Raw genomic sequence first — 22,845 nt, 5'->3', positions numbered from 1 at the left:
TGTGCATCGCCGGGTGTGACCCAAAAAGCAAAAAAAAAAAAAGAAAGAAAGAAACACATCACAGTATGCTTAAATTTTATTTCTTTCCTTTTAAGTCCTAGACATCATCTTGACCAAAAAACTTGAAATTGGTAATATGCCACTCTCCGTGTTCCCATACTACACCTCACTGGGCACAGCCTTGTATGGAAAGGAGAAGCCTCTGATTAAGCTTCCAGCACCATTCAGAGAATCACTGGATTATCCCTTATGGAAATTCTTTCAGAAAAATAATCATCTGATTGAGAAGATAAATGATCAAATGGCACATTGTCACTGTGAGATAACATGGTCCCAAATTAATGGGGAAGTTACCATCAGACCAGCAGCCACACTGGTCAATCAGGGAAGAAAAAAAATCAAGACCTGGCAGCATGATATTTCCACAGTATTCGCTGACCTCAGGTGTAAATACAAGATTAGCTCATTTAAAGTGGACACGGTTGTCTGGGACGCTATAAAGAACAGTGTAGAAAATGATCATCTTTCAATTGAGTTTGATACAGCTATGGAGCTTGTCACCTTGGTGGGGAGATCAGAGGATATAGAGGATTTTGAGTCACAAATAAAGGACTTAATAGAAAGTGCCACTGAAAAAATTAAAAGAGAACAGCAAAGTCTGAGGGAAAAACTGCTCCTTTCTTCGGGAAAATATTCTCTGTTGTGCCAAAGTGGGACATTGGAGGGTGTCCGGACCGAGTTCCCAGAGATGAAGATGACTTATGATGAAATCTCTCAGCACCTGTGCTTCAAAGGACTTGCTGCAGATGTGTATAAAGCCAAGTGTGAAATCCAGGAAAAGGTGTTCAGCATGTCCCAAAAGAGCATTCAGGTTCCCTCTGAGATTTTCCAGTTTTTGCAACAGGTAGACTGTGTAGAATTTTCCAGGTCTCTTTTTATAGCACAGAAAATTCTTGCAATTTATGAGCTACAGTCCACAACTGTTCTCTTAACCAGCTGTTCTTCTGAAGTCCTAGTAAAAGCTGAAAAACAAATGATGAGTGCCTTAAATTATAAGCACATAGAAGTTGAAGACAGAAAAGTTCTTGATGGCATCAAATGGAAAGGGCTCACCAGCAGTTTGCACAAGCAACATAACTCTTCCTCACAGTCTGTGATAATTCATCAGTTACCTTCAGAAGCCTCTGCCAAGGTCATCATAGCAGGCTGTGTGAGAGAAGTTAACCAAGTCTACGACTCTCTGTTTGACTTCCTGGAAAAACACACAATAGTCGAGAAGTTGATTGAAGTCAAGCCTTCCTTAGTTTTTTATTATTTAAAATCAGAAAAAAAAACATTGTGTGAACAGTTAAAGAGAAAGAATGTGCAGGTACAATTTAATTCAGAAAGTAACCCAAAAAGAATTTTACTAACTGGCCCCAAGAGCCAAGTTGGGGAGGGAATGAACCTTTTCGAGCAAGCCAGGGACTCAGTCTGTGTTAGAAGTGTCCAGATTGACAAGCCAGGAGCCAGACAGTTCTTCCAGGAAAAAGCTCGGTTTTATAAAAGTGAGGTGAAAATGCAATATGGTTGTTTTATTGAACTTCAGGAGAATGAAGAGAAGGGAGGTGGCGGTGATGGCCAGAAGTGCTACCTCAGGACAGACGTGGCCCCTGGGGTGTCACTGAGTGTACATCTGGGCGACCTGACCCGGTTTCCGGTGGAAGTAATGGTCAATGCAGCCAACGAGGACCTCAAGCACGTCGGAGGCCTCGCGGCTGCTCTCTCCAAAGCCGCAGGTCCTGAGCTCCAATGTGACAGCGACCGGATAGTGAAGAGCCAGGGCAAGATCCTTCCGGGCTGTGCCACCATCTCCAAAGCTGGAAACCTCCCGTATGGCCACGTGATCCACGCAGTTGGGCCCAGGTGGGAGAAGGACAAGGCCCAGAAGTGTACATACACTTTAAGAAGAGCTGTGCAGGAAAGCCTCCGTTTGGCTGAAGAACACAAGTACCGCTCCATCGCCATCCCTGCCATAAGTGCTGGTATCTTTGGCTTTCCCTTAAGCCAATGTACAGAAACCATTGTCTCGGCCATCAAGGAACACTTCCACTTTGAGTGGGAAGGACACACCTTGAAAGAGATTTGTCTCGTAGATTCAACCGAGAATGCTGCCAAGGCCTTTGCTGAAGCTGTGAAAACTCTACTTAAGGACAAGCTGCCTGGTGCTGCTTCCGAGCCCGGTGTTCCAGCCACTGTCCTGCCAGACTCACAGAAGGATCCTGGAAACAGACAAATTCTGAGGACCCCAGGAGGCCTGATGGTGGTAATGGTTAAAGGCGAGATACAGAGTGCAACGGTGAGTGTCCCCAGCGCAGAACACCAGTGTGGTGCTGTGACCCCAGTATCAGCCATTTAAGAAAGGTTGGGAAGAAGGACAGAATCAGTTAGAGCCTTCTCTGCCGTGCCCTCCACCCCTGCTGCTAAACTGTGTCCTTGGGCAACTGCTACCTCACCAAGGCCTTTATATGGGATTGATCTGCTGTCTGTGGGAACTGAAAGTGGGTGCACAGATGTTAAATATTCACATGCATGTGTTACCTCACATACATACTCACTGATATCTACTCGGATTCTTTACCCATTTAAATTACCATTTTATTGTATTAATAGTTCTTTACATATATAGTCATATTCTTTCTCTGGAAATAGTACCCTTATTTAATACATACTTTATTCGATACACACTAATTTTTCCCATTTGGTAAGTTTTGTGTTCAGTTGTTACTCTGCTTAAATTGTTTTTGTGTTTATTTTAAATACTGAAAAAAATAATTGAATTTCTCCTTGTACTAAACTTGAATGTAAGAAGAATAGCATGCTTGCTTCTTTTCTGTAAGTCAGACACATGCTAAGTGCTGATTAACATGTTCGTGATTGATGTCATATGATAGTTTCTAGTTTTATGATTTCTCTCCACATATGATGAAATAATGACAAGAGGGGTTAAATATTTTGGCCAAGTCCCACTAGTACTTGAATTTGTACAGGGCATTAATCATTTTTTGTAGTTGGTTTATTTTTTAAATTTATCTATTTTTTTAATTGAGTCACAGTGGGATATATAGTTACTAAGTTATTCATGATTAAGTTTCAGTCATGGGTTTCAGTCAACACTTATCCCTTTCACCAGTATACATTTCCCACACCAATGGCCCCAGCTTCTCCCCCTGCCCTTTTTGGTCATTATGGTTTGCAATACAAATACTTAAAGGTCATCAGATATATATATTCCTTTACAGTTCCTGTCCATGTGATCATTTCCAACTATTATTGTCACACCAGTCCCTTCTCTATCCTAACTGCCCTTTGCCCCAAACCTTCCAACCATTGACCAGTCCTACTGGTTCCTGATTTCTCTGGCCCTGGATATTTGTCTCATGCTCATTTTTTTAATATCCCACAAGTGAATGCAGTCATTCTATATCTGTCCATCTCCTTCTGACTCACTTCACAAACTATGATACTCTCCATGGACACCCATTTGTAAGAAAATTTCATGACTTAATTTTTCCTAATGACTTCGTAGTATCCCATTGTGTATCTGTACCATAGTTTGTTTATCCAGTGTGTTCTCGGGAACTCAGGTTTTATCCAGATTCTGGCTATGGTGAATAGTGCTGCAATGAACAGTGAAGTGCAGATGGTATTTCTGCTGTGTTTTTGGGTCCCCAAGATATATTCCTAGAGGTGGCATTGCTGGGTCAAATGGGAGCTCAATTACTAGTTTTTTGAAGGAATGTCTATATAATTTTCCAAAAAGACTGGACCAATTGGCATTCCCACCAGTAGTGAATGAGAGTCGCTTTCTTCCTGAATCTGTGCAAGCACTGGTTGTTCTTGTTTTTTGGGATGTGTGCCATCTCTGTGGTATGAGATGATACCTCATTGTTTTTCTGATTTGCATCTCCCTGATGATTAGCGATGTAGAGCATTTTTTCATATGCCTTTGGTCCATGAATGTCTTCTTTGAGTAATTTTCTGTTTATTCTCCCCACCTTTTGATAGGGTTGGATTCTTTTTTTCTTGTAAAATGTTACCATTTCCTTATATATCTTATATATTTTATATTAACCCATTATCAGATGGGTATTTGGTAAATAATTTTTCCCATTCCATGGGCTACCTTTGTATCTAGTCACTGTTTCCTTTGAGGTGCAGAAGTTTCTTAGTTTAATGTAGTCCCATTTGTTTATCTTTGCTTCCACTTGCTTGGTCAGTGGCATTTCACTTTTGAAGTTGCCTTTAGCTTCGATGTCATGAAAGATTTTGCCTATATTTTCTTCCATGTACCCTGTGGATTCAAGTCTAATGTTGAGGCCTTTAATTCTTTTTGATCTGACTTTTGTGCATGGCATTAGAAAGAGGCCTGAGTTTTGTTTTTTTTTTACATGTAGCTGCCCAGTTTTTCCAGCACAATTACTGAAGAGGCTTTCCTTGCTCCACTTGATTGTACCTTTTCAAAATATTAAAATTAATTTTGTTTCTCATTGAACAACATGAAAAAATGAGCAGTAGATTATTTTGATCAACCATCTATAATCGGGTTGATCTCTGTTCTTTGTCCTTACACCTTAAACTCTGAGATATTGCTTTCATCCCTTTCACTCCAGTATGTGAATTTTGATGCCCAGCATCTGCGACACATTTCCCTTTGGTGTCCATGCAAGGTAGCTTTGAAGCTCACTTGGTCTCATCCCTGTCCTCTTCTCCTGACATTTTGGTTTTAGTTTCTTTTTCTTTCTCTTTTTCTTCTTGGATCACACCTGGAAGTGCCCCAGACTTAATTCTGGCTCTGTGCTCAGGAATCACTCCTGATGGTGCTGGCATCTGATGAAGGTCAGCAGTGTTTAAGGCAAGAGACTTACACCCTGTACTATCATCATGACCTTCTTTTGACATCATAAACTCTCTGATTAATCTGGTCACATTAACTACCTGCTGTAAAATATTCCATGGCTCCTCACTGCTATGGGAATTCCACCCACTCCCGCATTTCCAGACTGGCTTGCACATGCTCCTGGTCTTCACTAGCCATTTAAGGAACATCCTGTGGAGTCCTTCAGCCATCATACACTACTTACATATATTTTGACAGTTCTCTGTTGTCTTGGAAATAGTCATATAGGACCATTTTGACTTTCAGTAGTATTTCAGAATCTGGAAACATAATTATTTTAGTGTCAATTCCTTATGCTCATAATCCTTCATAATACTTTCTGTTAGACTTTAAAATGAACTTTTAAAGTCTAAAGTTTGTCTTTTTCTTTAGACTGATGTTATTGTAAACTCTACGTCCTCGGATCTTGACCTTGACCATGGAACCCTTTCTAAGACTCTCTTGAAAATTGCTGGGCCAGAACTCCAGACTGAATTGTACAGAGCTGAACAAGCAGTGACTGTGGGTGTGGGTACAGTTCTTCAGACCAGCGGTTGTAATCTCCCATGCCACCATGTACTTCATGTGGTGCTTCCAGATTGGATGGATGGCAGCACTTCCACACTTAAGGTAGGACCTGGTTTTTAGAGTCTCTTGGAAATTGGGTAACCCTTTGGACTTTCCATCCATGTAATGTATATTGGGCCCTGTTGTTTCTGTGGTCACAGTTTTGGCAGGTTCCTTCTTTATAGCCTCTTCTTTCCACTTGGAAACTGACTCAATTTAGAAGATTCCTTTCTTCTAAATTGAGTTACCTTCATTTTTAATTACTCTTATTTAGTAGCACTGTAGCACTATCGTCCCATTGTTCATCAATTTGCTTGAGCGGGCACCAGTAATGTCTCCATTGTGAGACTTGTTGTTACTGTTTTTGGCATTATCAATACATCAAGGGTAGCCTGCCAGGCTCTTAATTAGTATGGTCACATATTCTTATTTATGTAACCATACTACAATGGTTACATGGTTATATACTCAATGGTTACATGGTTACATATTCAATGCTTACATACTCTTATCTAGTATGTAACCATTATTGACCATAACGTTTCTTCAGTGAAAAAAATCAAGGCAAAGGCATGAGAAACTGAAGTGGGTAACATATTCGGTAATTGTTTTCTTCTTCATTTATGAGTGAGTTTCAGTATCTTTTTCTTGTTAAAGTGTTGGGGGGATCTTCACCTTCTGATGTACTCTTACCTCTGTTGAAAGCAGAAGAGAACTTGACTTACATTGCAGACTTATACGTTGTTTTGCTTTTTGTTGTTGTTCAAATTCCCACATATAGGAAGATGCATAAAATTGGGTTATGTGCTTTTCAGATCATGGAAGACGCAATCAGAAAGTGCTTGGAGATCACTGAGAACTTGTCCATGAAAACAATTGCATTTCCAGCAATAGGAACAGGAAATTTGGGCTTTCCTAAAAAAGTTTTTGCTGAGTTAATCCTCTCAGAAGTATTCAAATTTAGTAGCAATAATCAAGCAACAATCTTACAAGAGGTTCATTTTATGGTGCACCCAAAGGATAATGAAAATATACAGGTACACTTTCACTCAATTCTGATTATTTTTGCAATTGATCCCTAAGTTTTGAAATGTTTTATAGACTAATAGGTTGTCTCATGTATTTCCCATCCAAGAAATTAAAGTAGTAGTAATGTAGACAGTATAGGATGGGAAAATATCAAGAAAATTTTTGGATTCATGAAAATAACTTTTTAAGGACAATATTGCAAAGATAAGATATATGCAAAGATAAACATTATAGACTCATGAGTTCTTTTACAAACCTTCACTCATCTTCATAATTATCAATGTCTGAACAATGTGTTTCATCTCTATTTCCTTTATTTTCCTTTCTCAGTATTATTTTTTACTCAAAATCAGTAAAAAATTCTACACATAAAATTTGGTTTGTTATTTTAGATAAATGATCATATTTAAATAAACTATCACATTACTTTTAATACATAAAATAAATTGACAATAACTTTTCTTTTAACGATTATGAAGCCAATGTTTATAGTTCCAAAATTTTCTAAGGACATTTTTTTTGTGTTTGTAGCAAAATAAAATAACAATTTGATTTGTATTTTGAATAAATACATATATTTGAATAATATTGCATGAAGTTTACAAATCTCAGTCTGCTTTGAATATATAGGACTCCTCTTTTGTATGAATATTGTATTTGTTTAGTTTTTGGTTTTCAAATCACTTCCACTAGTGCCTGGGGCTACTTTCAGGGACTGGAGCAATAGTATAGCAGGTAGGGCACTTCCCTTGAGTGCAGCCAACCTGGGTTTGGCTGTCTGTACCCATATGGCCAGCGGAGCTCTACCTCAAATGAACCTGAGTGCAGAGCCAAGAGTAAGCCCCGAGATCACCAGGTATGGCCCCGAAACCAAAAGAAACAATAATAAAATAAATTTCATATAAAACTCTCCATGTGCTTATGACCTCGGCATTCAAAAGTTCTGGCATAATCAGCAGGGAATTTGGCCTGAGCAGTTGGCTGTGACTGAATACAGGTGCTCTCTAGTCCCAGAGGGGAAGCGGCCACCTTTACACATGCAGCTGCTCTGACCCTGGAGGGCGGTGTCATCTGCTCAGAGTCGCTCTGGTCCTTCTCCCACTTTCTAATAGTTGTTTTTTTTTCCAAGGTGTTACTCGTTTTTATTAATCCCAAGAAAGTTGCTTGTTTATGAGGCGGACAAAAATTATGTCTAGGGTGTCAATATTAGGTAAAGAAATGATTCATAAATTCATTAATCCAGCAAAGCATAATGCAGGGGCTGAAGGGAGAGTGCAAGAGAGAGGGCATTTGCCTTGAACAGCCAACCCAGGTTCAATCCCTGGCACTAGATATGGCCCTGAACCTCCAAAAATGATCCCTGAGCTCAGAGCCAGGAGCAAGCTCTGAGCACAGCTGGATGTGGCCCAAACACCAAAAGCAAGGAAACAAATTTTAAAAAGCCCATACTGTGGCCTCTTGCTCCAAAAAAAGTACTACTCCTGTCGAGTTCCTTTCCTGAAATCCAGGGGTCTTTGTGATAGTCTTTCTCTTAACACTGCATTCCTGTGTTCTTTCTTTCTTTCTTTCTTTCTTTCTTTCTTTCTTTCTTTCTTTCTTTCTTTCTTTCTTTCTTTCTTTCTTTCTTTCTTTCTTTCTTTCTTTCTTTCTTTCTTTCTCTTTCTTTCTTTCCTTCTTTTCTTCTTTCTTTCTTCCTTCATTTCTCTCTTCCTTTCTTTTTCTCTTATTCTTTTTTTGACACTAGGGGTTGGGGGTCTACACCTCGAGGTGCTCAAAGCTTACTCCTGCCTCTCTGCTCAGAGCTCACTCCTGGAGGAGCTGGGGGGATCATATGCGGTGCCTGGGATGGAACCTGGATTGGCTTTTCACAAGGCAAATGCCCTACCCACTGAACTCTCTCTACAGCCCCATTGTGTGTACTTTTTAAAATGACATCAGATAATACAAATTAACCTTCTCTCACTTAATACATGAAAGAGTACTTTCCTACCCATTTTTTGTGGTTGCTAAGTATTTAACACATGAATACACAAACATTTATTTAATTATATCTGTTATATTTTTATTTTTATTTTCTCTATTATAAATAGCCACTATAATAAAATTCCTGGTGTTTATATCTCTGTTTACATACATGATAACTTTCACTGTATATATTTGCAAAAACAAAATTTTGTCTTATTTTTATTGCTTTGAAAATCTATAATTAAAAAATTAAAAATTATTATGGTTGTTCTCTTAAGAGTACCTGTATGCATGATCAAAACCCCTGATAAAGTAAATGATTTATCTCTTAAGAATTCTAGAGGTCTAAATGATCTTTGTATTTCCAGGCATTTTCGGATGCATTTGCCCAAAAAACTAGTGGAAAGGTTCCCAGTGAAGAAGTTCCCCAGCCTGCAGATGCACAAGGTTAAGTAAAACTTGTTAATTTAGAAATTATTTTTAGTTGCTAAATTCAATGCTAGGTAAAAAATAATAATGGTAACTTTCTTTAAAAAAACTTGTAATATTTAATTATATTCTGTACGCATGTGCATGCAAGACACTGGTCATATTTTTTCCCAAAGCAATTTACCTCCACCTCCTTTTATTTTATTAAATCCCTGTGAGATACAGTTACAAAGGCTTTGTGATTGGGTTTCAGTCATACAACATTCCAACACCCATCATCTACCAGTGTGCATTTCCCACCACCAATATCCCCTGCCCACCCCCATCACTCCTGCCACCCCCGTCAGCCTTCTTCTATGCCAGGCACTTCCCCCCCGCCCCCCCGCTCTCTCTCTCCCCCAGCCCCACCATTTTGGGCATTATGGTTTGCAATGCAGATACTGAGAGACTATCGTGTTTGGTCCTTTATCTACTATCAGTACACATCTCCCATCCCGAGAAATCCCTACAATCATCATTGACTTAATGATCCCTTCTCTATCACAGCTGCTTTCTCCCCCAGCTCATGAGGCAGGCTACCAACCATGGAGCAATCTTTCTGACCCTTGTCTATACTGACCTTGGGTATGATTCTCATATTGTTATTTTATATTCCACAAATGAGTGCAGTCATTCTATGTCTGTTCCTCTCTTTCTGACTCATTTCACTTAGCATTATACTCTCCATGACCATCCACTTATAAGCAAATGTCATGACTTCATCTTTCCTAACAGCTGCATAGTATTCCATTGTGTAGATGTACTAAAGTTTCTTTAACCAGCCATCTGTTCTCAGGCACACAGGTTATTTCCAGATTCTGGCTATTGTGAACAGTGCTGCAATGAACGTACAGGTGTTGATGTCATTTCTACTGTGTGTTTTTGCACCCCAGGGGTATGTTCCCAGAAGTGGTATTGCTAGGTCATATGGAACCTCAAGTTCTAGTTTTTTGAGAAATGCCCATATTGTTTTCAAAAAAGGTTGGACCAGTCAGCATTCCCACCAGCAATGAATGAGAGTTCCTTTCTCTCCGCATCCAAACCAGCACTGGTTGTTCTTTTTCTTTTTGGATGTGTGCCAGTCTCTGTGGTGTGAGATGATATCTCATTGTTGTTTTGATTTGCATCTCCCTGGTGATTAGTGATGTAGAGCATTTTTTGTGTGCCTTTTGAATTTCTTTTTCTTTTTTATTTTTACTTAATTTTTTTCTTTTTTGAGTCACACCCCCCGGTGGTGCACAGGGGTTTCTCCTGCCTCTGTGCTCAGGAATTACTCCTGGCGGTGTTTGGGGGACTATATGGGATAGTGGGAATCAAACCCGGGTCGACCATGTGCAAGGCAAATAAATGCCCTACCTGCTGTGCTATTGCTCCAGCCCCTTAAATTTCTTTTTATAAGAATTTATGTTCATTTCTTCTCCCCATTTTTTATCAGGTTGGAGGGTTTTTTCTTATGAAGTTCTACCATTGCCTTATATACCTTGGATATTAACCCTTGAGTAAATGGGTAAATGATTTTTCCCATTCCATCAGCTATCTCTGTATCTTGGTGACTGTTTCTATTGAGATGCAGAAGCTTATTAGCTTAATGTAGTCCCATTTGTTTATCTTTGCTTCCACTTGCTTGGTCAGTGGTGTTTCATCTTTAAAGATACTTATAGCTTTGGGGACTGGAACGATAGCACAGTGGGTAGGACATTTGCCTTGCACGCGGTTGACCCGGGTTCGATTCCCAGCATCCCATATGGTCCCCTGAGCACTGCCAGGAGTAATTCCTGAGTGCATTAGCCAGGAGTAACCCCTGTGCATCTTGGGGTCTGACCCAAAAAGCAAAAAAAAAAAAACCATACTTATAGCTTCAATATCATGAAAGGTTCTGCGTTCATTTTTTGTATGCAGTTGTGACATTGGTCATATTTCCTCCCCTCCCTCCCTCCCTTCCTCCCTGCTTCTTTCCTTCCTTCTTTCCTTCCTTCCTTCCTTCCTCCCTTCCTTCCTTCCTTCCTTCCTTCCTTCCTTCCTTCCTTCCTTCCTTCCTTCCTTCCTTCCTTCTTTTCTTCCTTCCTTCCTTCCTTCCTCCCTTCCTCTCAGTTGAACCCAGGTCCTCTATATGCTTTCCCACTGAGCCACATTACTAGCCTATGAGTTACAATTTTCGAATGGTGTTACAAATATTTTCAGAATAGGCACTTATGGAAAGCATGTAATGGGATGGGGCTTGAGCCACAACCAGTGATACTCAGGGACCATATGAAGTGCTGAGGATCTAACTGGGGGGCCATGTACAAGGCAGGAACCTTAATCCCTATTTATCTCTCTGGCCCCAGAGTAAGCACATTTAAACAAGCTTTATCAATCAAAAGTTTCTCCTCTAATTTGCTGTTGCTTTATCTAAATTTAACTTATTATTAGCTTTTTGAGCCTTCTTGTATCAGACCATGTCTGTCTACCATCAAATTTGTGAATTTTTCACTCTTTTCTATAAATATTTTAGTCACTGGATCGCTCTTCATCTGACTTTAAATAATATGAATCTTAAGTCTATTGATAATGTCCCTCAAGAACTGTGTTTTTTACTCTCATTCTTTTTGTACTGTTTCAAATTTATTTCTCTTTTTTTTCTCACTCTTTATGAAGTTGTGACTATGCAGTGAATTTTAACTCCAGATTATACTTTGAAGTTCTGAAATGTCCACTTTTTTTTTGTTTTTTGTTTTTCTTTTTTTTTGCTTTTTGGGTCACACCCAGCAATGCTCAGGGGTTACTCCTGGCTTTGCACTCAGGAATTACTCCTGGCAGTGCTTGGAGAACCATATGGGATGCCGGGGATCGAACCCAGGTCGGCTGTGTGCAAGGCAAACGCCCTACCCACTGTGCTATCGCTCCAGCCCCTGTCCACTTGTTTTTAATTTTATAATTTGTACTTCTCTGAAGAAAATTACTCGTTCGTTTCAAATCACTTCATCATTCAACTGTTTACTTGAGATAGCATAATTATGAAAAGAATTTCAAGTCTGAAAATTCTAATTCCTGGATCATTTTGAGATTAGCATCTATTTATCTCCATCTTTAGATTTAGTCATATTTTCCTGGTTCTTTGTATGACAAGCAAGTTTGAATTATGGGAAAGATGTCTTAAATGTGCTAAGAGTCTTGCAGCCTGTTATTTTTGGGTAAAAGTGATTCTTGATTATTGAAAAGACAGCTGAATTTATGCTAAAATTTCTTTCTCATCTTCTGTGTGGACAAGAGTTCCCAGGCCTATTTCATTCTCCTACTCTGCTGATTGTGACTCCAAGACCTGTGTTATGAACTATTTATTTGTTTCAGTTTTCACAGTTAACAGGAAATCACATCTTCAGCTCTCCACACCTCCCTCTGACAGGATTCTCTGATGATAAAATCTGTTCTGTCATTCATAATGTTCTTTGTAAAGTGGAAGGTGAAAAGGGAAATTAAGTACTTACAATGAATTCAAAACACACTCTCATACAATTTTAAAACATAATGACCTTTCTCCCTCATTTTCTGGACATAAATAGACAATGTCTCTCAGTACGTAACTTGATGTAGAGCCCTATTGTAGCCCTGCAACTGGGATCACCCTGGGGCAGGGCCTGGAGTAAAAAGAAAGAGAAAAATATGGAAAATAATGATAATCCTTTTCATACTCTTAAAGCTACCCAGGCCCCTTTGCTCAATCCCCTACTGTGGATATTGGGATTCTCTGAGAGTTTGCTGCCCGTGCCCTCTGTGATGTTCTGCAGCTAGACCACCTTGGGGGCAGTTAGGGGAGAAAGGAGGAGAAAGTCCAAACAGAGCAGAATGGGAAGCTCCCACTTAGAAATCTTACTACTTGGAGACTTGACTCCATTCCACAGTCTGTCGATCCATTTCATCTCAATGGCTTCTTGTATTTGTTATGGTTTTCATGTAATAAATGGAGAGACAGACTAGCAGACCAACTTCCTCTTGGAAACTCCAAAAGTTCACACTCCACATGAATTCTATTTTATAATTCTTTCCAGCAGCACAGCATCCCTGGCTCAGGGTCAGGTTAAAGGTCATAGATCAGAAAGGCAGAGAATACACCTGACAAGAGCCCATATGAGAACAGAAGACCTGAGTCATTCTTGCAGTTGTCAACCCAATTCTTGACTACATTTGTTTTTTTTCCAGACTTCTATGGGAAAGTTTCTAGCCCTAAGATGGGAGTGCATGAAATGAAGATTGGTCCCATCACCTTCCAGGTGGCCACTGGAGATATCACCAAGGAAGAGGCAGATGTGATTGTAAATTCAACATCAAACACATTTAATCTCAAAACAGGTACTTTGATTGTAGCATCTTGACAGTATAATGGTCATGGTAGATCCCATAAATTACGTTCCTCTAGTCAAATTATCCTAAAGTGTCTGGGTTAAACTGATTCAACAAAATCTTTTTTGAAGTAAAGAAATTTTAAAAAGAAAAAAATGGGACCAAAAAGTAACCTGGTCTCTACTGCTCTGTTGTATTCATATTAATTAGTAATTTTAATTATTTTGACATGATTTCACATAATTGGTGAAGTGAATTTTATTAGTTTTGTCTTTATATAAGATATCCATATGTTATGATTTCTAGGATGATAATAAAAGCATTCAAATAATAAGACATTCATTCTAATCCACTGATTTATTCTTTAAATTTTAACTTTTGTTATTAGTCACCATAAAGTAAAAAAGTTATTCACAGTTGGGTTTCAGGCATACATTGTTTCAACACCAATCCCTTCACCAGTGCCCACTTCCTCCCCATTGGCCTCCCACCAGTCTGTCTCTACAGGGGCACTTTCTTTACTATGTAAGTTTCTGCACTGTGGTTTACAGTATTATTGTTGATAGGGTTTTATACGTACCACTTGACCACCTTTCAGCACCACCTCCTCCTGGTTGATCTTCCCTCTGCCATAGTCATTGCTCCTTCCCTGGCCTATTTCCAACCCCCTCAAGTGTCCTGTTTCCTACTGAAGACCAGTTCTCATGTTCTTTGTTTCCATTGTCTTTGGGGATTTGTTATTCCCTCATTGTGTTTCCTTATACCCCGCATATAAGACAAATCATTCTGTGCCAGTCTCTCTCCCTCTGACTAACTTCATTCAGCCTAATGCTTTCCAGGTCTCTCTTTTCTTATGACTGAATAATATTCCATTGTGTACATGTGCCATATTTTTTTTTATCCAGTCATCTGTTCTTGAACAGTTGGATTGTTTCCAGATTTTGGTTATTGTGGATAGGGCTACAAGGAACATAGGGGTACAAATGTCTTTTCCCCACTTTGTTTAAGGGTCTTTGGGGGTATATTACAAAGAGTGGGGTTGTGCTATTGACTTTTTAAATTTTAAGTCTTTTTATTAACCACATTTTTATTTACATTATTACCCAATTCAAAAACACAAACAAGACCTCAAATTTTGAATAAAACAATAAATCAATCTGAGTAGTGATTTTTGGCTAAATACTTAATGATATTTATTCTTAAACATAAATATGAAAATTCTTAAAGGTTTTTTTTTTTGGAGCAATTTAAGTTCAAAGAAAAAATGCGAGGGGAAGTAGAGAGATTTTCCACATAATCCCATTGCCCAAATAATCATTGCTTCTCCATTATAACCATTCCCCACCACAGTGGTTCAATTTTCTTCTTTTTTTTATTGAGTCACCATGAGATACAGTTACAAAGTTTTCATGTTTGAGTTTCAGTCATACAATGATCAAACACCCACCTCTCCACCATTGCACATTCTCCAACACCAATGTCCCCGGTATCCCCCTCCCACCCCGACCATCCCAGCCCTCCCCCTGCCTCTATGGCAGACAATTTTCCCCATACTCTCTCTCTACTTTTGGGCATTATGGTTTGCGATACAGATACTGAGAGACTATCACGTTTCGTCCTTTATCTACTTTGAGCACACATCTCCCATCCTGAGCGATCCCTCCAACCATCATTGACTTAGTGATCCCTTCTCTATCCCAGCTGCCTTCTCCCCCAGCTCATGAGGCAGGCTTTCAACTATGGAGCAATATTCCTGGACCTTGTGTCTACTGTCTTTGAATGTCAGTCTCATATTATGTTATTTTATATTCCACAAATGAGTGCAGTCATTCTGTCTGTCCATCTCTTTCTGATTCATTTCACTTAGCATGATACTCTCCATGACCATCACTTATAAGCAAACTTATGACTTCATCTTTCCAAACAGCTGCATAGTATTCCATCGTGTTGATGGTGCTACTGATTTTTGACTCATGTTAGTAACCATCTTGATTTTCTCACATAGGTGTCTCCAAAGCAATTTTGGAAGGTGCTGGAATAGAGGTAGAAAGACAATGCGCTGTTCAAGGTGAGACATATACTATTTGGGTTCCTAAATTGTGAGCAGATGGCTGAGTCCGGAAAACTGTAGAGAGGCTGGGGAAAGAGTCTGGAATGGAGAGAGAGACACACACAACATATTCATCTCAAAAATCATACATTTTACAAAAAAATTCCAATGAAGTATTATAGCTTAAAAATAGGCTCATAGTCAAAGCAAGAAAGTAAGCAAAAACATTCATCAAAGGAGTATTTCAGAAATGCTCAAACATATTAAATGCTTGATTTGCCAAACTAGATTTTTTAAATTTTTATACAAAGAATGTATCTCTAATTTTGCATTTTTGCGTGTTTCCCAGCTCAACAGAACAATGGCAATTATATTGTTACTGATGGTGGGTTGTTGAGATGTAAGAATATAGTTCATGTCAATGGTGGAAACGATGTCAAGAGTTCAGTTTCCTGTGTTATGCAAGAATGTGAAAAACGGAATTATTCCTCCATTTGCCTCCCAGCTATTGGAACAGGTATGTAGACTGAGTTTCAAGGCTAAATCCCAAAGCACCTACTTCCCCTAAGATCTAGTGCCAGTGCCCTTGATGATGCTGAGTCACAGGGCTCAAAGCCTTTATCACAGGACAGTCCGCAAGTAGTGCACACAGCCGATGAATGGTTCAATGACAAGAAGAAAGCGTGAAGAAAACTGAAGCATATATTGGCACACTAGATTCCATACTAATATTGAAGGGAAGGGAAAACAAAGTCTATCTCTCACCTTTCATCATTCATTTCTCTTTTTCCAGTCCCCTACACAGCCCCTACTTGGAGTTTTTCCTCCTCTCTCTCTATTGCTTCAGTGCAGCACTTCTGTTCCCCTCTCTGACTCCAGGAGTACTTTTCAGCTCTTCTCTCACATCTCCAGCTCTGTGGTGGCCCCAGTCTTCTCTGCACAGAAGCTTCTCAGTCATCAGAAGCCAACAGGTTCTGTGGGCCACAGAGTCCTATTTCTGCACCCCCTTTTTTCAGTCCACTTGTCTCTTTCTATTTTCTTGGTTTACTCAAATGATAAAGTGACCATGTAATTCTTCACATATGATAGGATCAGAGCAAAAGTGCAGTGGGTAGTCTGCTTCCATGAAGTAGAGCCGGGTTCAATCCCCGGCACCCCTTATGGTCCCCCAAGCACTGGCAGCAGTGATTTCTGAGAGCAGAACCAGGAGTAAGCCCTGAGCACAGCTGGGTTTGTCCCCCAAACAACAAAAATTTTCACATATGAATATGTTGCCTCAGATTTGTCATTACTAAGGTGAAACATCTTTTGTGCATTGCCTAGGAATATGAACTGTGTTCATGATGAGGAAATCTTTCTTGGTCCTTCTTAGAGAGCTGGTCCCAGAGAGAAAATGTCCTCAGACCTCAAATGGAATTGAAGTGAAGAGTCTCAGATTAATGCAGTCTCATAACTGTACCGATAGTTCCATTGCTTAGGAAACCTAAGTCTGAGGCTTTCACTTTTACTCTAGATCCTTCAAGAGTTTGCTTCCTTAAACAGAACCATCAGTGTGACTTTCTGAGTTTTATTCTCATCCTCTATGCCTTTTTAAAAAGTTGGGCAGTTCTCTACAATTCCTCATAATGTACCTACATGGAAAGCTTCATTATTTTTATAATTACAAAATATAATTTTAATTATATTATGATTTAATTTACTTTATATTCATCATTCAACCGTGCCAGATTATGAAACATTATCTATCCACCTAACTACCAATGTGCCATCTGTCTTTGTCTTATAAGCAGCCAGTAATGACTGCCATGCTCTCTTGAACTGCTTTCCCTTCCAAAATCTGGTCATGTGTTTCTGCCTTAATTTTATTTGGGTCAAAAATGAGACAGCCTAGAGAAATTACTGACTTTCCTAATGAGTTTCTGGGAAAAGTCAAAGAGCACATAAGGAAATGAAGCAGTGTTGTCTAAAGCTTTGTCTAAATATGCATCTGTTCCATATTTCTGGGTAACGGCAAACCTGTTTATGACACTCACCAGGTTTCATTGCTGGTCTTGAAATAAATCAACAGTAGCATATTGGCTGTCTTCTTTACCATTGTCTCTCCTTGATGGTCTTCAGACTAGTGCAGGACTTCTTAACCTTTTTCTTCTCTCAACCCTTTTTTGCAAAGAAATTTTTATGTGATCCTGGGTATATTAGTATATAAAAGAAATATATAAATCAAACATTTACTGATAACAAATCATAAATAATTTTAACAGATTTCTAAAACATTTCAGATCCTCTATGAGGCTGCAACCCACTGTTCATGAAGTTCGAGTCTAGTGGTTGGAGGCGATCTCCCTTCCCTAAGGAATAGGAATAGAATAGAATTAGTGATCCAAGCAGCTTCTGCTGAGGAATATTTTCCCCTGGACATAGTAAGAATGCAGAGACCTGACCAAGTGAAAAAATTTTTAAAAAGTCAATGATCTTTGGTTCTGACACGTTGGGTCCATGGGACCAGCAAGAGGGCCGGTAGTAGCAGTCCGCCCAGGCCCACACATTGCATGTCAGACAGGGAAGAAGGACGGCCCCTGGAGCAATGGAGCAACAGTGAGCACATGGAGCCCTATGAAAAAGACAAGACTGACCAAGAGAAGACTCGCGTTCCAGGAGCCTCTGCAGGGAGGAGACTCACTTTAGTACAACCAGGCTTAGGTTTATATACCTCAGTAGAAAAGGGGGAACAATGGATGAGCACCTCCAGGGGACATTCCCAAGCAAGCCCACAAACAGCCGCACAGGGTGTTCTATTCTTCGCTCTCCCTCACCGGCTGGTAATTAGCTTGTTCAGTGGTCCCTAATGTTAGACAAAGCAGCCAGGTGTTGCAGCTGGCTGTCTGGGGAGGGATGGAGGAGTCGCTGCAGGGAAGCCCAGGGGGCCCTGCCAGGGAAGGGGCTCCCTACCACTAGTCCACTTGGGCCAAGGCTGGGGGCTCACCCTCAACCCCAGCTGTTCCCCGAGTCATTCCCTGCAAACCCCGCATAATGATCTATACATATAAGCTCAGTGCTGACTCCATACTTTGTCTCCTCTTGCAAATGTTTGCTACAATATGTCTTACTGTGTTAACAAAGCAACATTTTCTATCTAGAACTTTTGACTTCACCCTCGTGGTATTCTTATTTTCATTTACTTATCAGTTAGTTTGATTAACTATTTTCTCTAAGAGTCTGCCATGTGCCTGGCACAATGCTTAAGCACTGGGGGGTTGGGGGGGTTAGATTAAGAGGTTCTGGTCCTCTAGATTAAAAGGAGTGCCTCATCCACTGTGAGAAATGAACATGCACATAAGTGACTTCAATACAGCATGACCTGTGTTATATACGAGAAGGAACATGGCTGGCAGAAGAGCGGAACCACAAACAAGGCAAATCCCAATCATCTTAGGTCTTGCTAACTTCCCTTCCTAAATATCTCCCCAGCCCCAACATCCAACTTTTTCATTTTGGCCTTCTTTCTTTGTTCAATGCTTGTCTTATGCCGACATTTTTGTCAGTCTTCTCAGTAGACCCGGATTCCTGCTCCAGGGCCTCTTCCATAGCCCGCACCACAATTAATCTTTCTCAAACACTGATCTGCTCCTCTGAACACAAGGGGAAACAGATAACTCTCTGTCACACAGTTATTTTTGTAATAGTCCCTCTCAGTGTTCATGGAACATCTATTCATCCCTTCATATCACATCCCTGTGTCCTTAGCATCTTGCTGAACATGTACACTGGGGTGTAACCCAATAAATGTTTACTGAAAGTGAATGAATATATTTATACACATCTAAAAAATTTTTAAATATTGGTGATAACATTACTAGATAACCATCTAGTAAAAAATATAAAAATGTCTTGTTGGTTTTTTTAGTCGGGGGTTCCAAAATTGTCCCCATAGCCTAGTAAAAGATGTCTACTCTCATTTTCTACAATAATAGTGGATGCAAGGGACTATCCAGTACATCCTGAGTCTATCACACTAGATTTGTTGGGGAACTTTAAAACTGAAGTGCTTACAATGTAAAATTGCCATCTGCCATGGATGCATGGATTTTCATGAGACTTGCAATTAACTCACCTAAGAAGTAGGCTCAGTAATAGGCATGCATATGCTAAAAATAGGCAAAATCTGTGTAGGAAGCAAGCTTGACCTCCTTTAGTTGATAACAATGCTGTTAAGCAGAGTATGGAAAAACTTCCTGAAACTTCACAAATAGATTGCATGCAAGGAATTATAGATTATACTAGAGCCTTATAGATATAGAAAACACAATAAAGATTATAACTCCTGGTGTTATGTTAGCTTAGTTTAAATCAGACAAATACCTGGTAGAGATAATGTGAGCAAAGTCAAGTTATGATTGAACAAAGGCAAAAATATGTCACTTATAGAGCATGATATTTCAGATTAAATCAGCATTTTTTTCTTTTTAAGCATATGTTGACAATGGTGAGATCCATTGATGCATATTTCATATTTTCTCAATAAGATTTGCTCAATGCATACCAGGGGTTAGATTTATGGGTCTTTGTGCATAGTTAGATTGTTGGCTTCCTGGCATTCTATGACAGAACTCCCCTTTGCATCCAGAACTTTTTAACATTTCATTGTGATTCATTCTTAGAGAAGACTACCTTAATGAATGCATGAGGATTGGGTATTTTTATGTAAATAATTAAATCTCAAATTTATTCTTAAGCTTTTTCTAGACAAATCTTCCTTATCTAAATGTTTGTATTCTTTGGTTCCTCAGGACGAGCCAATCAAGATCCAGTCAAAGTCGCTGGAGCCATCATTGATGCCATTGAAGACTTTATCAGGAAGGGATCTGTCCATTCCATCAAAAGAGTCAAAGTTGTTCTATTTCAACCACAATTACTAAATACTTTTTATACCAGCATGAAAACAAAAGAAGGATCTCAGGTTTCTCCACAGAAGTCTCTGATGTCTAAAGTTGTATGTAAGTTACTTTTTTATATATATCTTTAATAATGATTAGAAATATAAAATCTTTCCAAACTATTAGAGTTTCCAAGCTCATTGCCAAACTTTCCAATCTTCTTTAACACAAAAACAGAAGAATTTCTAGAAATAAATATAACACATGAGGTTAAAGAAACTTACCTATAGGGCCAGAGAGAGAGTACAGGGAGGGGTAAGACACTTGCCTTGCATGTTACTGACTTGGGTTTGACCCCTGGCACCACATATGGTCCCCCAAACACCACCAGGAGTGATGGAGTAATCCCAAAGCACAGAGCCAAGAATAAACCCTCAGGACTGCCAGGTGTGGCCTCCAAAACCAAAAACTAAACCAGAAAAAAAAACTCTGTACAAAAAGTATAAGACATTGATGACAAAAAAAAAATTGATGAAGACATAAAGGGAACACATGGATTACAATACATAATATTGTTGAAATGTGCACACTATATAGAGTATTTTAAGCAATATCTATCAAGAGTACACTTTTTACAGGAATTGTACAAACTACTCTAAAATGTTTGTTGAGCTACTAAAAATCCTTAATAGCCAAAAAAGTCTTGTTTGAAAGAAAAAACTGTAGTCCCTATACTTCCTGATCTCACTCATGTCACAAAGCAATATTAATAAGATCTGATATTGGTATAAATACAGACAATATCAGTGGTACTGAGAGAGACAGCAAAAGTATAAGTAAGTCACAACAGCATATATGGTCAATTAAGTTATAACAAATAAACTAAGACTATACAATGGGGAAAGGATATTCTCCAATGAATAGTGTTGGGAAGACTGAGCAGTCATATCTATGCAAAAGAATTAAACCAAACACCTGTTTTGCAATACATACACACACAAATATACCAAAAAAAAAGAAGATTTTTTTCCTTGGTATGGGGTTTGAAGGGCTGGAACAATAGCACAGCGAGTAGGCCAACCCAGGTTCGATTCCTCCACCCCTCTCAGAGAGCCTGACAAGCTAATGAGAGTATCTCACTCACATGGCAGAGCCTGGAAAGCTGCCCATGACATATTCGATATGCCAAAAACAGTAACAACAATTCTCACAATGGAGACGTTACTGATGCCCGCTGAAGCAAATTGATAAGCAACGGGATGACAGTGACAGTGATGGGGTTTGAGCCCTGGTCCCATGCACACAAAGCATGAGCTTTACTACTGAGTCATATCCTGCTCCTGCAAATGATTTTAATTGAAACTTGAATGTAAAACTGGAAACCATAAAAGTATTAGAAGAAAGCATAAAAGGTAAGTCTCAGTTATTCAACATGACGGTTGTTTTTATATTTGACACCAAAAACAACCAAGTGGGAATATGTCCTATTAAAAAAAGCTCAGCAAAGAAATTATCATAAAAGTAAAACACAACCTATATAGTAAGAGAACATATTCAAAATTGCATATCTAATAAAGCAATAGTGTCTAAAAGATGTGAGGAAATTATATAATTCAGGAAAGCAATCTGATAAAAATAATTGACATAATTTGAATAAATATTTTTCTGAAGAAGACATATAGATATTATCAGGTATATGAAAAGGTGCTCAACATTGCGTGTGGGAGGTGGGAATGTAAATCAAAACCAGAATCAGCTAAATTTCAGTCATCATCATCGTCATCATCATCCTGTTGATTGTCAATTTTCCTGAGCAGTCTCAGTAATGTCTCCATTCGTCCTAGCCCTGAGATTTTAGAAGCCTCTCTTTACTCATCCTTCCCAACAGTGCCATGTTGGAGGCTCTTTCAGGGTCAGGGGAATGAGACCCATCATTGTTACCGGTTTTGTCATATGAATATGCCACAGGGAGTTTGCCAGGCCGTCCCCTGTGGGCAGGAAACTTGGTAACTTGCCAGGTTCTCTGAGAAGGAAAAATAGACTATAAGATATGGCACGACCACTTCTGGGAGCTTGGTTTTATAGTCTCTGGATATTGGCCGTTGATGGGATTGTGAGGCGCCAGGGGCAGTTTCTGGGAGTGACCACCTAGCTACTGGAAAATGGGGGATCTGGTTGGAAGGGTCCCAGTCCTGATCCAAGCAGCCTTGGAGATCTTGGCCCCAGGTCCCGCACACCTGGGTTTCTCTGTTGGTTCCTTCATGTATGAGACTTGTCTGAACATGTGGAGAGGGGCCTTGAGCATGGCTGTGGCTGGGTTCTGGAGGTCTTCAACTGTTGGGACTCTGCTCGGGCCCAGGAGGGAAACTCGACCTACCCCCTCCGAGGGACCCCAGTGAAGACAGCCAGACACGGGGGCAAGAGACTGCCAAACTTCAGTAAAATTACTTTATCAAATTGATAAGAAATAAGAAGCTAGTGAGGATGTGGAGAAAGGATACTTTGTGCCCTGTTTGTAGGAACATAATGGTGAAGTTACTCTATAAAAAAAGTAGGAAATTCCTCAAAAAGAAAAAAAAATAGAAGTACCATATGGTCCTGCAATTCCACTGATGGACATTTACTGTTAGGATAAGGGGTTCATTTTTTATATC

The 22,845-nt window shown here is 39.5% G+C and overlaps 1 protein-coding gene across 1 annotated transcript in view; it reads left to right on the top strand.

The window, feature by feature from the left end:
• Nucleotides 1–22,845, top strand: part of LOC101553068 (protein mono-ADP-ribosyltransferase PARP14) — a 49,177-nt gene that overhangs the window by 16,564 nt on the left and 9,768 nt on the right. The window contains exons 6-13 of the mRNA XM_004606674.2: nucleotides 96–2,338; nucleotides 5,312–5,548; nucleotides 6,301–6,522; nucleotides 8,848–8,926; nucleotides 13,127–13,276; nucleotides 15,273–15,335; nucleotides 15,667–15,834; nucleotides 20,105–20,311. Of these exons, the coding sequence (XP_004606731.2) occupies nucleotides 96–2,338; nucleotides 5,312–5,548; nucleotides 6,301–6,522; nucleotides 8,848–8,926; nucleotides 13,127–13,276; nucleotides 15,273–15,335; nucleotides 15,667–15,834; nucleotides 20,105–20,311 (3,369 nt within the window). The remainder of the gene's footprint in view (nucleotides 1–95; nucleotides 2,339–5,311; nucleotides 5,549–6,300; nucleotides 6,523–8,847; nucleotides 8,927–13,126; nucleotides 13,277–15,272; nucleotides 15,336–15,666; nucleotides 15,835–20,104; nucleotides 20,312–22,845) is intronic.

This window comes from Sorex araneus, chromosome 2, assembly GCF_027595985.1.
Source record: "Sorex araneus isolate mSorAra2 chromosome 2, mSorAra2.pri, whole genome shotgun sequence".
In the NCBI taxonomy this organism is placed as follows: domain Eukaryota; kingdom Metazoa; phylum Chordata; class Mammalia; order Eulipotyphla; family Soricidae; genus Sorex; species Sorex araneus.
Note: the sequence above shows the minus strand (reverse complement) of the source record. Positions and strands in the feature narration are given on the sequence as shown.